At 37.6% G+C, this 16,384-nt stretch overlaps 1 protein-coding gene across 6 annotated transcripts in view; it reads left to right on the forward strand.

Moving 5' to 3' along the window:
* TPD52 (tumor protein D52) overlaps positions 1 to 16,384 on the forward strand; it is a 135,577-nt gene that overhangs the window by 107,569 nt on the left and 11,624 nt on the right. For 4 of the 6 annotated variants that reach the window (XM_030795403.1, XM_003269477.4, XM_003269478.4 and 1 more), the window contains exons 3-4: positions 10,135 to 10,283; positions 11,927 to 12,028. In XM_030795403.1, coding sequence (XP_030651263.1) covers positions 10,135 to 10,283; positions 11,927 to 12,028 — 251 coding nt within the window. Of the gene's footprint in view, positions 1 to 10,134; positions 10,284 to 11,926; positions 12,029 to 13,081; positions 13,109 to 16,384 lie in introns of all 6 variants that reach the window. The other 2 variants (XM_003269476.4, XM_003269479.4) reach the window with 1 other exon arrangement.

Here is a 16,384-nt window from a genome sequence, read left to right on the forward strand (position 1 = left end):
GTGATCCACCTGCCTTAGTCTCCCAACGTGCTGGGATTACAGGCAAAAAATTAACGAGTATAATTCAGTAACATGTAACATTCACAGTGTTGTGCAGCTGTCACCCCTTTCAAGTTCCACACATTTTCTTCACCTCCAGAGAGATCCCTGTACTCATTAAGCATTCATTCCTGACTCCCCTCCTTCAGCCCCTGGCAGTACCTAATTTGCTCTGTGACTCTATAGATTTAACTATCTTCTGGTTATTTCATATAAATGGAATCATACAATATGTAACCTTATGTATTTGCGTTCTTTCCCTTCATGTTTTTGAGGTTGATTCATGGTGTAGCACGTGTCTGTGCTTCATTCTGTTTAATGACTGAATAATATTCCATTATGTGTATCTACTGTATTTTGTTTATCCATTCATCCATTCATAGACATTTGGGTGATTTTCACCTTTTGACTATGGTGGGTAGTGAGTTAGGAACATTTTATGAACAAATACTTGCTTGAGTACCTAGTTTCAGTTCTTTTTCATATATGCCTAGATATGGAATTGCTTCATCATGTGGTAGTTCCATGTTTAATGTTTTAAAAAATTTTTAACTTTTTTTTTAAGAGACAAGGTCTCGCTCTGTTGTGTGGGTTGGTGATTGTGCAGTGGCATGATTATAGCTCACTATAATGTTGAACTCCTGGGCCAAGCAATCCTCCTGCCTCAGCCTCCTGAGTAGCTGGGACTCCAGGTACACACCATTATACCTAGCAAATTTTTTAATTTTTATTTTTCATAGAGATGAGATTTTGCTATGTTGCCCAAGCTGGTTTTAAACTCCTGGCCTCAAGTGATCCTCCCACCTTGGCCTCCCAAAGTGCTGGGATAACAAGTGTGAGCCACCGTTCCTGGCCCATGTTTCACGTTTTTTTGGGAACCACCAAACTGTTTTCACAGTATTGACACCATTTAATATTCCCATCAGCAATTTCTCCACATCCCTGGCAACATTTGTTATTTTCTGTGTTTTTGATTATAGTAATCCTAGTGGGCGTGAAGTGATATCTCATTGTGGGTTTGGTTTGTGCTTTTGGTGTTATATCTAAGAATCCATTTCTAAATCCCAGATCATGAAGATTTACCCCTATGTTTTCATCTAAGACTTTTATAGTATTGGCTCTTAAGATTTAAGCCCTTGATCCATTTTGAGTTAATTAGTGTATGTGGTTTTGGTAGGGATCTAACTTCATTCTTTTGCATGTGGCTAGTTTTCCCCAGTGAATGCTCGTGGCATCCTTGTTAAAAAAAAAAAAAAATCAGTTAACCATAGATGTATGGGTTTATTTCTGGACTCTGAATTCAGTTACATTCATCTGTATGTCTTTTCTTTTGACAGTATCACACTATTTTGATTACTATAGCTTTGTAGTAAGTTTGAAATCCAGAAGTATGAGTTCTTTACCTTTTTCTTCTTTTTAAAAATTGTTATCCAAGATTCCTTGCAATTCCATATGAATTTCAGAATCTGCTTTTCCACCTACACAACAATGCTATTGGCATTTTGATAGGGCTCGCATTCAGTTTATAGATTGACTTGGTGAGTATTGCCATCTTAACAGTATTAAGTCTTCCAGTCCAGGAACATGACATGTCTTTCCATTTATTTAGTTCTTAATTTATTTTAGCAATGTACAAAACATTTTTCTATGTACAAGTCTTATACTTCCTTAGTTATATTTATTCCTGAGTGTTTTATTCTTTTTGATGTGATTGTAAATGGATTTTTAAAAAAATTTTCTTTTCAGGTTGTTTATTGCTATTATATAGAAACATAACTGAATATTATATCTTGATCTTATATTTTGCAGCTTTGTTGAATTTATGAGCTCAAATATATTTAAAAAAATTTTTTTGAGACATGTATCACTCTGTCACCCATGCTAGAGTGCAGTGATGTGATCATGGCTCGGGGCAGCCTTGACCTCCCAGCTCAAGTGATCCTCCTGCCTCAGCCTCCTGAGTAGCTAGGACTACAGGCACTTGCCCCCATCCACCTGGTTAATTTTTTTTATTTTTCAATAGAGATGGAGTCTTGCTATGTTTCTGGACTGAAGTGATCCTCCTGCCAAGGCTTCTCAAAGTGCTGGGATTACAGGCGTAAGCCACCACACCCACTCTTGAATAGATTTTTTTGTGGATTCTTATTATTTTTTTGGGGGGGTGGGGTGGGGGATGGAGTTTCACTCTTGTTGCCCAGGCTGGAACGCAATGGCATGATCTTGGCTCACTGCAACCTCTGCCTCCCAGGTTCAAGCGATTGTCCTGCCTCAGCCTCCCGAGTAGCTGGTATTACAGAATGTGCCACTACGCCCTGCTAATTTTGTATTTTTAGTAGAGATGGGGTTTCTCCATATTGGTCAGGCTGGTTGCGAACTCCCGACCTCAGGTGATCCGCCCGCCTGGGCCTCCCAAAGTGCTGGGATTACAGGCATGAGCCACTGCGCCTGGCCTTTTTTGTGGATTCTTTAGGATTTTCTACATATGAAATCATGTCATCTGTGATTGAACATCGTTTTACTTTTCCTTTCCAATTTGAATGCCTTTAATTTATTTTTCTTGTCTAACTGCTTTGGCTAAACTCTTCAGTACAATATTGTGTAAAAATGGTAAAAATGGGTATCCCTGTCTTTTTTTCTGATCTCATGGTGAAAGCTTTCAGTCTTTGACCATAAGTATGATATTAGCTGTCATTTTTTTCACAAATGCACTTGCGTTGAGGAAGTTCTCTTTTATTCCAGTTTTAGTGGATTGTTTTTTTCATGAAAGAGTATTGGATTTTTATGAAATGCTTTTTTTTTCACCTATTGAAATGATTGTGTTTTTTCCCCTTTATTATATTAATGTGGTATATGACACTGATTGATTTTCATGTGTTGAATCATCCTTGCATTCCTAGGATATATATCCACTTGGTCATGTTTTATAATCCTTTTAGTATGCTGCTGGATATTCATAGGAGATACGGGCTGCTGTTTTCTTGTGATATCTTTCCCTGGCTTTGGTAAATAGGGTAATGCTGGCTTCTTAGATGAGTTGGAAAGTGTTCTACCATCTTCTGTTTTTTAGAAGAGTTTGAAAAGGTTTGTCCATTCTTTAAATGTTTGGTAGAATTAACCATTGAAGCTATCTACTTTTAGACTTTTCTCTGGGAAACTTTTGATACTTGTTCAGTCTCTTTACTTGTTCATATTTCCTCTATTTTGTTGGGTCAGTTTAGTCATTTGTATATTTCTATGAATTTGTCCATTTACTCTAGACTATCTAGTATGTTGGTGTACAATTGCTCATAGTATTCTTTTATAATCCTTTCTGTTTCTGTAAGGTTAGTATTAATGTCCCCACTTTCATTTGATTTTGGTTATTTATGTCTTCTCTCTTTTTTGCCTGTCAGTCTAGCTATAGGTTTGTCAATTTCGCTCATCTTTTTCTTTATCTTTTTTTTTTTTTTTTTTTTTTTTGAGATGGAGTCTTGCTCTGTCACCCAGGTGGGGCTGGAGTGCAGTGGCAGCAGTCTTGGCACACTGCAGCCTCTGCCTCCAGGGTTCAAGAAATTCTCGTACCTCAGCCTCCCTGGTAGCTGGGACTACAGGCGTGCACCACCACGCCCGATTAATTTTTGTATTTTTAGTAGAGACGAGGTTTCATCATGTTGGCCAGGCTGGTCTTGAACTTCTTTTTTGTTTGTTTGTTTTGAGATGGAGCCTTACTCTGTTGCCCAGGCTGGAGTGCAATGGTGCAATCTCGGCTCACTGCAACCTCTGCCTCCCAGGTTCAAATGATTCTCCTGCCTCAGCCTCCCGAATAGCTGGGATTACAGGCATGCGCCACCACTCCTGGCTAATTTTTGTATTTTTGGTAGAGACGGGGTTTCGGTGTGTTGGCCAGACTGGTCTCCAACTCCTCACCTCAGGTGATCTGCCCGCCTTGGCCTCCCAAAGTGCTGGGATTACAGGCATGAGCCACTGCGCCTGGCCGTCTTTTTCTTTTTTTTAACTCTTAATGCACTGTTGATCTTCTTAAAGAATGATTTTTTGCTTTTATTCATTCTCTCTATTGTTTCCTCTTGTCCATTTTATCTTTACTCTGATATCTAATCTCTTCCTTATTCCCTTCCTTCTCTTAGCTTTGGGTGTAGTTTGCTATTTTTAAAATTTTTCTCTAATTCCTTAAGGTGTAGAGCTAGGTTATTGAGATTTTTTTTAATGTAGGCATTTATAGCTATACATTTCTTACTGACAGTGCTTCAACTGCATCCCATAAGTTTTAATACATTGTTTTTGTTTTCCTTCATTTCAAGGTGTTTTCTAATTTCCTTTGTGACTTCTTTTTTGGCCCATTGGTTGTTTAAAAGTGTGTGGTTTGATTATTACATAGTTGTGAATTTTCTGGTTTTCCTCTTGTGTTTGATTTCCAGTTTCGTGGTGGTGGTTGGAAAAGGTGCTTTGTATGACTTTAAGTTTATTGAGACTTGTTTTGTTGCCTAACATATACTCTGTCCTGGAGAATGTTTCATGTGCATTTGAGAATAGTGTATTTCTACTATTTCGGGGTGATCTGTTTGTACATATATGTGTTAGGTCCAGTTGATAGATGGTATTGTTCAAGTCATCTCTATGATCTTCTGTCTGTTTGTACTACTCATTTTTTTACCCAAAGTTTTATAAACAAGGTGGGGATAGAATGGATAAGGCAGATGGGTGATAAACCGTTTGTGTAGTTGGTTTTTTTTTTTTTTTTTGAGACAGAGTTTCACTCTGTTGTTGCCCAGGCTGGAGTGTGGTGGCATAATCTTGACTTACTGCAACCTCTGCCTCCCAGGTTCAAGTGATTCTCCTGCCTCAGCCTCCTGAGTAGCTGGGACTACAGGCACGTGCCACCATGCCCAGCTAATTTCTGTATTTTTAGCAGAGATGGGGTTTTGTCATGTAGGCCAGGCTGGTCTTGAACTCCTGAACTCAGGTGATCCACCTGCCTTGGCCTCCCAAAGTCCTGGGATTACAGGCATGGGCCACCATGCCCAGCCATATATTTTTATATTTGTATAGGGCATTAGAATACAGATAACTTTTGCCCACTTAACTGATTTTCAAAAACATTTTTGTGCCAATATACTCTTGTGCAACCTCATTTTAAATTGCTGCATAGTCCATTTTGAATTTCTACAAGCTCATTTTAAATTTATATTATTTACAAACATTTGGATTGTTTCCATTTTTTGCTATTATGAATAATAGTTTGATGAAAATACCTTCATGTAAGTCTTTATGCACTTCTTTAATTAGTGCTTTAGGATAAAGTCCTGGAAGTAGCATTATGCCTGGGTCTAATGGTTTTTAAGAGTATATAGTAACATGGCCAAAATGCTGTCCAGAATATTTCTTACAGTGTTTTGAAAGAGCATTTTTTTCAAATCCTTGGCAGTTCTCAGTATTGTTTTATTATCAACAAAATAAAAATAATAGTAATAGCACCTAATGTCTACAGACTACATGCTGTGTAGGAGGTGTTAAGCTGAGCTCCTTACGTGCATTATTTCATTAATTATTACAACAGTCTTATGGGGCAGGTGCTATTATGATTAATGGAAGAGGAAACATAGTCTTTATTTAACAAATGAAGTTACCAGCTATATGATTTGTAAATATTTTCTCCCATTCTGTGGATTTTCCTTTTCATTTTCTTTATAGTCCCTTTTAAAACATTTTTAAACTTAAATTTTTTATTTAAAAAATTTTAGATTCAGGGGGTACATGTGCGGGTTTGTTACATGGTAATACCTCATGTTGTTGAGGTTTGGGCTTCTAATGATCCTGTTGCCCAGGTAGTGAACATGGTTTTTCAGCTCTTTCCCCAACTCTTCCCTCTCCACTTCTGGAATCCCCAGTGTTTAGTGTTCCCATCTTTGTGTCCGTGTATACCCAGTGTTTAGCTCCCACTTATAAGTCAGAACATGTGGTATTTGGTTTTCCATTTTTGTGTTAATTTGATTAGGAAGATGGCCTCCAGCTGTATCCACGTTGCAGCAAAGGACATGATTTTGTACTTTTTAGGGGCTGCATAGTATTCCATGATGTATATGTACCACATTGGACAGTGGGCACCTGGGTTGATTTCATGTCTTTGCTATTGTGAATAGTGATGCAATAAACATATGAGTGCAGGTGTTTTTTTGGTAGAACAATTTCTATACCCAGTAATGGGATTGCTACCATTGAATGATAGCTCTGTATTAAGTTCTTTGAGAAGTATCCAAATTGCGTTCCACAGTGGCTGAACTTTAGGACTGTTATGAATAATGCCGCCGTAAGCAATTGTATACAGCTTTTTGTATGGATGTATTTTTTTTTTTTATTGTTGCTTGTTTGTTTTTTGAGACAGAGTCTTGCTCTGTTGCCCAGGCTGGAGTGTAGTAGCATGATCTCAGCTCACTGCAACCTCTGCCTCCCGGGTTCAAGCGATTCTCCTGCCTCAGCCTTCTGAGTAGCTGGGATTATAGGCACGCCGCCACCATGCCTGGCTAATTTTTGTGTTTTAGTAGTATGGGGTTTCACCATGTTAGCCAGGCTGGTCTCAAACCCCTGACCTCAAGTGATCCGTCCACCTTGGCCTCCCAAAGTGCTGGGATTACAGCCGTGAGCCATTGCACCCAGCCTGGATGTGTTTTCAATTCTCTTTGTTATATATACCTAAGAGTGGAGTTGCTGGGTCATATGGTAGCTCTGTGTTTAACTTTTTGAGGAGCTGTCAAACTGCTTTGCTGCCAAACTTCATTTTACATTCTCACCAGCTGTGTCTGAGGGTTCCAATTTCTCCACATCCTTGCCAACACTTATTAATGTCTTTTTTTTATTATTATAATCATCCTGATGGGTATGAAGTGGTATCTCCTTGTGGTTTTGATTTGCATTTCTCAAATTACTAATGAATGGTGTTAAGCATCTTTTCATGTGCTTATTGGTCATTTGTATATCTTGGGAGAAATGTCTATTTAAGTCCTTTGCCCATTTTCTAATTGGATTGTCTTTTTATGGAGTTGTAAGTAGATACTAAACTCTTATTAGGTATGTAATTTGCCAATATTTTTCCCATTCTGTTGGTTGACTTTTACTTTCACGACAGTGTCGTTTGAAGCACAACCTCTCGGCATCGTGCCTTTCCCAACAACCTCTAACACCCACAATTTTACTCTCTACTTAGATAGGTTCAAATTTTTTTCTTGGCTTCCACATGTGAGTAAGAACATGCAGTATTTATCTTTCTGTGCCTGATTTATTGTGCTTAACGTATTGTTCTCTAGGCTCATCCATGTTGTTGCAAATTACAGGATTTCATTCGTTTTTATGGCAGAATTGTATTCCATTGTGTATACCACATTTTCTTTATCCATTCACCTGCTGATGGACACTTGGGTATTGTAAATATTGCTGCAATAAACATGGGGGTGTAGGTATCCCTTTGATACACTGATTTCCTTTCCTTTGGATAAATAACCCAGTAGTGGGATTGCTGGATTGTATGGTATTTCTATTTTAAGTTTTTCTGAGAAACCTCCGTACTGTTTTTCATAGTGGCTGTACTAATTTATATTCCCACCAACGGTGTATAAGAGTTTCCTTTTCTCTGGATCCTTGCCAGCATCTGTTATTTTTTGGTTTTTTGATAACAGGCATAATAACAGGTGTGAGGTGATACCTCATTTTGATTTTGATTTGCATTTCCCTGATGATTAATGATGTTGAGCATTTTTAATATATTTGTTGTCCATTTATATGTCTCTTCTGAGAAATGTCTATTTAGATCCTTTGCCCACTTTTTAAATGGGATTGCTTGTTTGTTTTGCTGTTGAATTGAGTTCCTTATATATTTTGGATATTAGTCCCTTGTCAGATGGATAGTTTGCAAATGTTCTGTCCCATTCTACAGGTTATCTCTTCACTGTTGATGATTTCCTTGAATTTAGTCCCATTTGTCTATTTTTGTTTTTGTTGCCTGTGTTTCTGAGGTCTTAGCAGTAAAATCTTTGTCTAGACCCATGCCCTGAAGTGTTTCTCCTATGTTTTCTTCTAGTAGTTTTATGGTTTTGGGTCCTTAGTCCATTTTGAGTTGATCTTTGTATATAGTGATAAGACACATCAGAGATTCTTAATCATGCTCTTTATGCTTTTAAGGTCACTCTATTTTACATGTATATATTGAATTAAGGAATCGCAGCCATGATGTGCTGGGCTAGGTGTGTTAGCAGCACAGGCTAACCAACAAAGGTGGGGAACATACTGTGTTGTGCATTGTTCAGAAAGATTTAGAGTGGTTTGTCTTTGCAGCTTTCATTAGAGGAAGTGAGTACCTCAGAGAAGTGCTAAGGGGTGGGAAACTTACCATTTAAGTCTATTCTTAGAAGTGTCTGAAGCTTTGGAGTTTGAAGTAGAGGCAGAGGAAGTGGGAAGCTTAAGAGAGTGTACATGAGAATTCAGCCAGTAAACTGAGACGTGCATTCAGAAAACCTAGATAGGAATTCTGCTTCCTACATTATTTGTTTGATGACTTTGGGCAAATCATTTAATTTACTTAATTTTGAACCTTATTCCTTCCTCTTTTTTGTCCTTTTCTTCTCGTATTTCACTTTGTCAATGTACATCTTAAAATGTGACTTAAAAAACTGGGTCCAGTACTTGTGACTCTGACAAGCACAGGGGATTATTTATTTGTTCTGAGGGACCTCCGTTCCAGTTAATCTTGTCTGAGAGTGGTGTTGTAGGTTCTTCTTCTTCTTTTTTTTTTTTTCTTGGCAGCTGCATCACATTTGATTTATCCTTTTCTCCGTTGCACTAATTTTGTTTTGTGTTCTCTAAAGATTTAAACATCTCTGAAAACATTTGACTGAGCAATACTCTATGTTATTTTTAAAGGGCATGTTGTCTTTGAAATCATAGAAATACCGTGCAGGTCAGGGCTGAGAATATGGCTTTGCAACAAGCCAGGAGATGCATTTCTCTGAGGGTCTTGAATGTTAATGGATATACTTTAGGGACCTAGATTTTCAATTTCCTGGGACCTGAAGTCTCTTCCACATGGTGTCTATTTCTTTCTGAAATAGACAGTCCACCCTTTTCCCTGTTTCTGAAATAGAGAGTCCACCATTTTCCCTGTTTTCCTGGATTAGCCTTTTGTTCTACTCTGTCCATTTTTTCCTTTTCTTCATAGCTTCTGCTTACAGTTTTAGATTCCTCAAGCGTATTTAAGCTTTCCATACCTTTCATAATCTCACTGTAGCCCACCTATACCTCAAGGCTTCTTCAAGTTTTTTCAGCTTCTACTCGCAATGTCATCTCACTTCTCAAACTAGATTCCTGAGTGAGAGAGACTGAATAGTTGAGCACCTCTTTTCACACTGGGCTCATCCACTGGCTCTTGATGGGTGGCTGTCCGTGGGGTCAGGGCCCACCTCTAACCACCTAGTCAAGTCTGGGCAGTCAGCATCAAGGGGTTCACATGAAATCCTTGAGAGCAGGGCTCTCAAGAGGAGGCGGTTTGATTTATTATGGCCGTGACTTTGCCAGACACAGGGACTGAGTATATGTATCCAGTATATATACTCATATCAAATATGCAAGGAGGTTGGATTTGGGTTTGACTTGGTTGTGTGTGTTTTGGTAGGGGATGGAGATTATTTTGATTTAGTATAAAAATACAAGTTTTGTAGGCATTCAAACAGAAATGTCTAGGCTGGAAAGGCAGACCCACAGATCAGGAGAGTGGATGTTAGAGTGCTTTATTAAGTATTATCTGTGTAGAAATTTGAGTCCTAAACCTACATGAGATAGCTGAGTAAGGAAGTATAGGGAGAGAGGAGAAGGCCCAAAACAGCTTAAGATGGGATTATAAAGAGTTCCCATGGAGGAGGAGAGAGAAGCTCTACAGGAGAGATCAGCAAGTAACCAGTTTACTCAACAACATTATACACTGCTTTTAGAGAGAAAGATAAATGATTCAAAAAAATGTTTAATGACTGTAATTTTGGATGTAGTTCTGTGGTAATAATCTTAACTTACTGAATGACTTTTGCTATATTCCTACCCCAAACTCCTTCCTTATAGGTAGAAGAAGAAATCCAGACTCTGTCTCAAGTGTTAGCAGCAAAAGAGAAGCATCTAGCAGAGATCAAGCGGAAACTTGGAATCAATTCTCTACAGGAACTAAAACAGAACATTGCCAAAGGGTGGCAAGACATGACAGCAACATCTGCGTATGTTCCCTTGATCATACATTTTCCTTGGGAATGTAAAGGACACTGTTGTGCCTTTTATCTGGGGAGGGGAAGAAAAAGAGGATGAGGATGCTTCAGCAGCTTTTCTTTGGATGACACGGTGCACTTTTTTTCTAATTTTCAAGTGTGCCTGCCTTTTTTGTAACTTCAGTTTTTCCAGACCACTTATTCTAAGGAATAGAAAGCTAGCCAGCTGGAGAAATAAAATTCAAGTTCCATAAGTGTTATGTATTTACTTGCCACAAATAGGTACATTGTGTCCCTTTAGTCCTCAGAATAACTCAGTAAGAATGGGTGGCAAGATAACCCTGGATAAGGAAACAGGTTCAGACAAATTAAGTTTTCATGTCACAAACCTCTCAAAATGTGGAGTGGGGATTCAAACTCAGGTCTGGAGCCACTTTCTATTATTATTATTAATTTATTTTTTTAACCTTGCTCTGTATGTATCATAAGATTCTCAGGTCATAGTCTCAGATATATGATCTTGGCAGAGGTCAATCCCTTAGGCTTTTTGTCTTTTTGACCACACATGCTATGATATAGCATTATCATAATGCAGTTTTGTTTCCCGGCACAAGGAGGAGCAAGCTTCTAGCAGCAGAAACCGAACTGCTCTGTCTCCTGTATTGAGAGCCATCTGCAGAGCTGGTGAGCATAGAAGTTGTTTTACAATTTAACTATCAGAAGTGAGGCCAACTGCATTTAACATGACAGTACTTGAGTCCCCAGTCTTTTGGTCCGTTTTCTACCCATCTAAGTTGGCAGTGGGAAAACATACAGGAAGCTATTTTTTCAACAATATTACCATGAGCCATGTTTTTTATTGGTATTTGATCTTGATAGGGTAAGTAAAAATGCCTGTGCATTCTTTCCCATAATATGGGAATTGTTTTGGTAGGTACGATATTATTTTGTTTTTGTTGTTGTTGTCGTCGTCATTTTTTTGTTTTTGCTTTTCCCTTCTCTAATCTCCAGGTAGCTGGGAAGGAGGTGGTAAATTATAGCTTTGCGTGATAGCAGATATCACACTATAATAATTTTAAGCATTGCATATTTTACATACTTTTTGAAAGTCCATCAAGTCCTTATTTGGTAGCTCTAAAGACATGCAAAATTTTTTTAAAAGTATGCCCATAAAATGTATTTGGATAATAAAATACAAATGGGTCCTACTTATGCCAACTACTAATTGCTTCCGGCCCTTTTTTAGGAAATCAAGTTGACAAAGGCATCTGAGGAATTTGATTTCATTTTTGTTTTGTTTGGATTATGTGAGAAAAGAACAAGAGGTATGAGTTCTTTCAGGCCCTTGCTTATTTTCGTCTTTGTTTGATGATTATTTTTAGCCCTTACCTTGACTTCTTTGGCCCTGCCTTTATAGGCTTCTGTCTTTCTGGCTGGACTAGGGCCCTGCAGAAGATTGTGCCTGAGCTTAGGGTTGAGCATCTGAAGATGTGGTGATGCCGCCCTGCTGGTTATGAAGGATTTTAGAAGTTCTGAAAAATGTTTTCTCTTTTTGAGAGTTCTCCAGCAGGTGGTGACCGCTGCACTTGAAACAATTGATATTAGAAAAGATCAGCTGACCCTTCTTTGCTCTCTGTGTTTATAATTTAATATAGTTACAAGAAGACATCTGAAACCTTGTCCCAGGCTGGACAGAAGGCCTCAGCTGCTTTTTCGTCTGTTGGCTCAGTCATCACCAAAAAGTTGGAAGACGTAAAGTATGTCCTCATTTTTCCTTGCACATTAAGTAGCTGACGCAAATTAAAATGTTATTGTTGTTGCATCTGTTTCCTGACCTTGGCTCTAGTTGATGCTAGCTACTCCTGTTAGAGTGAGGGAGGGCACTCCTTCAAACCAGTACCTGGAAGGCTCACCTAAGGTCTTCTAGGCCTAGCATTCTAACATCAAATGATCATCTGATGATCATTTAAGGTTGTTGAAAAATTCTGGTTGTGAACTTCTGTGTCTTTTTAGTTCTTCATGATCATGCAGGGTAAGTATGTCTTTGGTTGCAAATTTATGATTGTGGGCCGAGCCTGGTGTGTTACTAAGGATGACTACAGGAGCATTGAAGTGCACGCTTCGATTCAGATTTGGCTTCACGTTCTATATGTGACATTTTATACCATGGTGTGATTACAACATGCTCATTTGTGCACTGTTTTATTCTAACTGGTAAGCTGTAACTACATTCATGCTTAGGCCAAAATCTTGATTTTGAGTTGTTTTTTTTTTTTTTTGCATTTAGATTAGTCTGCAGAGTTTTCCTTGCCATTTTTATAAAACCACTTCACAGTGCTTTTGTGCCCCCTCTTCACTCATGTGGATTAGGATAGTGATGAAAATGACAAATATGGTTTAAGTCAGCTGTGCTTCTGTTGGCATGCAAGATTTGTGTTTTAAAAAAAATGCTCAGATTGCATGGCTTTGTGTTTTGCATTTGTGGGGAAAGTGTATCTTACAACCAGAATTTCTTGGTTGAATAGGTTTGGTCAATTTATGTGTCATACTTTATATCAAAAGAACTAAATTCCTCGCTCATTATATTTAGACTGTCATTGTCTAAGCATAATGTAATAAATACAGCTTTCTTGAACTCTTTTGACAATTATGTATATATCTATTAGGTGTTCATTTTCTCTATGCTGACTGAATTGTGTAGCAGTTTAGAGCCCGGGGAAAACATTATACGTTTAAAACTTAGGTTATTTAATTGTTTTAGATTTATCAGAACTTCTTTCTTTTTTAATGCTTACTCTGGCTTCTTACAGATTGCAAGCCTTTTCACATTCCTTTAGGTAAGGAGAGTTTGAACCATCACTGCAGTCCAGCAGTTGTATAAGAAAAGTGTGCTAAGATTAGATTACCGTGCTACGTTGGATGATCGTGTTTGTCCAGTACATAATTTTCTTGCATTTGGAGTATCTTTTTCTCTAGTGCATTCCTAATTTCAAGGGAGGGTTTCTTGTATACCATGGGTAATTGATAAATGAAAAGAAGTATTTGACACTGTGGTTCAAGGGATATGGAAATGATTTTGACATTTCTTTTTTACTTTTTTCTTTGGTAAAAAGAAGCAGCTTTACCATGGCATGCAAAATTCCTCCCTTTTAATGTCTGACTTTGTTTTTGATGCTTTTGTTTCTTTGGTACTTTTGTAAGGATGTTGGAATTCTTCACCTGGGTTTCATTACGCAATTGTAACAGACTGCATATGTACTGCCTCCTGATGTTAGTCTTCTGTCTTCTATTGGTTACTCTACTTTTTTTTTTATTGTGGTAAAATATACATAAGGTAAAATCTGCCACTACTCTGCACTTTTTCATACTTGTTTTACTAGCTTATAGTTTTTATGATTTTATTATTTCTTTACACTTGTTATATTCTTTATGTACACAAGACAATTTCATGGTTTGAAAAAGGGAAAAGAATATTAAGCTTAAAAAAGTGCATTAAAAAGATGTTAGCTCAAACCATGCCTTATAGAAAGAGACTTTGTGATGCTGAGCAAACCTCTCTCTTTCCCAGGCAGGCTCCATGATTATCTAATTAGTTGTTGGAGGAAACTAAGGTGGAGGAAAGTCTTTAGAGTATAAGCAGGGAGGATAATATAGTAGTCTTCATCTCTGTTCCTATGGATGCAGATTATTTTCGTAAGAAATCACTCATGGTAGTCTGGCTGCTCGCCTTTTTAAGTAAGCAGACAGGTACTTATAGCTCCTATCTTGGTGACACTTACCCCTGGAAGTCAGAGTAAATTATAGGGATATATAAACTCTAAATGTTGAACTATTTAAAGCTAAAATTATGCTTAAAAAAATCAAGTAACCAATGATAGGTGATTGTGTATTGTTGGCATTCAGTTAAAAAGTGCTGTAAGTAACTGAATACAGGGCCAGTCACATCACCCATTCTGCTAACATTAGAGTGTCTACTGTGGACAGGTTCCATGGGCATAACCATAAAGAATGCATGGCTTTTATTAGAATGAAGCTTAAAATCTTAGAGTGGAGTAGGGGAAGAGTGGGGACTTGGGATAAGTTAAGAATGGAAGAGCCTCATCAGTACTGGTTATAAGTTAGATGTGATGCAAACATCAATGTAAGATATAAAAGTAAGGGCTTTTGAGGACGATGTTTCTTCAGTACATATCACTAGACTTTTCTATACCTTTAAAGAATACCTTTCTATACCTTAAAGCCATACCTAGATATGGCTCAGTGTGTGCTGTCTTATTAATTCATCAGCAACAAATTATGTTTTGCAACTCTTTTCTAGCTCCTTTCACAGTCACTTTGTCCATTTTATTTAAAAAATATAATTGAGATTATGCTGTACCATTTTGAGTCTTGTTTTTAATAAATATTAAGTTTTTATGAATATTTAATTGCCCATCAGTATGTAGGGGTTAAAGTAAGGCTTTTGATTAAAATTTGGAAATGAGAGAAATGAGATTATCTTTTGAAAGTTAAACTTTGTAATTCTTGCAAATCACAGGTTAGGTAAAGACATTTTAAAAAAATAATTTCAAGGCCAAGAAGTCCTGATTGTGTTCTGATTTAATGTGTTGACATATATAAAGAAAACCTACATCTTTTAGATTATGTGAGTCACAGAAGCAAATATTGGCCACGTTCCCTCAAGAACTATCCAAGGAAAGGGAGCTTAGGCTGTAGATTTGAGTGTTACAATCCTAGCAATAAGTCCTTTTCTCCCATGGAGATGGATACAGTAGGCTCCTTTTGCTAAGTGCTATGAAATAGGTGGTTAGTCCTTAATCTCACTCACTATTTGTTCTAGGTCCATTTTACCTGGCAAACTTATGCCAGCGATTTTACTCCCTAATGTAACTATGGATATAGAAGGAGAAAATGCAGCAGTTTTGCCAACCTGAATGTGTTAGACTCAGCAACAGTTTTTATTTTACATAGTCAGTTGATAAATCAGCACTTGGGATTTAGATATTTGCCTTATGCCTTGGTTGAGGGGAGGGAGATGTATAAGGAAATAGAGAAGAGAGAGAGAGAGAGAGCTGCTTTTGATGTCCTGAGAATGAGGTGCGGTGGTAGCAAGGCCAAGGAGGATGTGGTCATGAGTGCTGTCCTGGGAGGCCCTCTGGGGCAGCCTGCTTTTCCCTCAGGTGGTATGCTTATATTTCCCCTCCTGTTTGCATATTTTCTATGCCTATGTGAAAGTATTGACTCATGCCTTTAGCTTTTTGAGGGAAACTTTAAAAGAACCTTCTCATTGCAGTCAGTGCCAGGTTTAAACATAAAATTTTAGTGTTATTAAAAGCATACTATAATATTCAGTAGACACATTTGTCTAATATTTTTGGTATATTTAAGAGGAAGTGCTAATTAATTTTGCCTTTATTTCCAAAGAAAATTTCTCCTTTTTAAATGTGTGTTTCTTCATGTGCCCCTGTAGATATTTATTTGTTTTGGGCTCATTAAAGTCCTGCTAGACAATTCCCTTTTGCTGAAAACTTCCCCCACTTAATGGGAAAAGAAATGATCTCTTTCCTTGTGTCAGAAAAAGAATATCTTTTGATTAAAATTCGAAACACTTTAATGAACTTTTCTATGTTTCATGCCCATATTCCCAATTTTAGTTATCAAAATTGTTTATTCATTTATTCATTCATTCTTTCACTCAAAAGTATTTATTGAGTGCTAACTATGTGCCAGGCATTGCTGTAGACCATAGGGGTGGAGCCAAAAACCAAAATAATGCTGAAATTTGAAAGCTTCAATGTGAAATTTAAAAGCTTCAACGTGATATGCTTATATTTCCCCTCCTGTTTGCATATTTTCTATGCATATGTGAAAGTATAATATACAGTAGATGCTAATTCATGTTTCAATTAAAGCATGTATTATAATAACAATTAACATTTATAAGCCCAGAGAGATAATAGTACCTCAGAAGCAGATGCTATTGTTTTTGATATTACAGATGAGGAAACTGAGCCATAGAGAGATTAAGTGACTTCCCCAAGGTTGCACAGCAGGTATAAGTGGCTGATCGTCAGGACTGGAACCGAGCACGTCTAGTCCTGGAGCCTGCACTG

This window comes from Nomascus leucogenys, chromosome 16 (assembly GCF_006542625.1).
Source record: "Nomascus leucogenys isolate Asia chromosome 16, Asia_NLE_v1, whole genome shotgun sequence".
NCBI classification, from domain to species: domain Eukaryota; kingdom Metazoa; phylum Chordata; class Mammalia; order Primates; family Hylobatidae; genus Nomascus; species Nomascus leucogenys.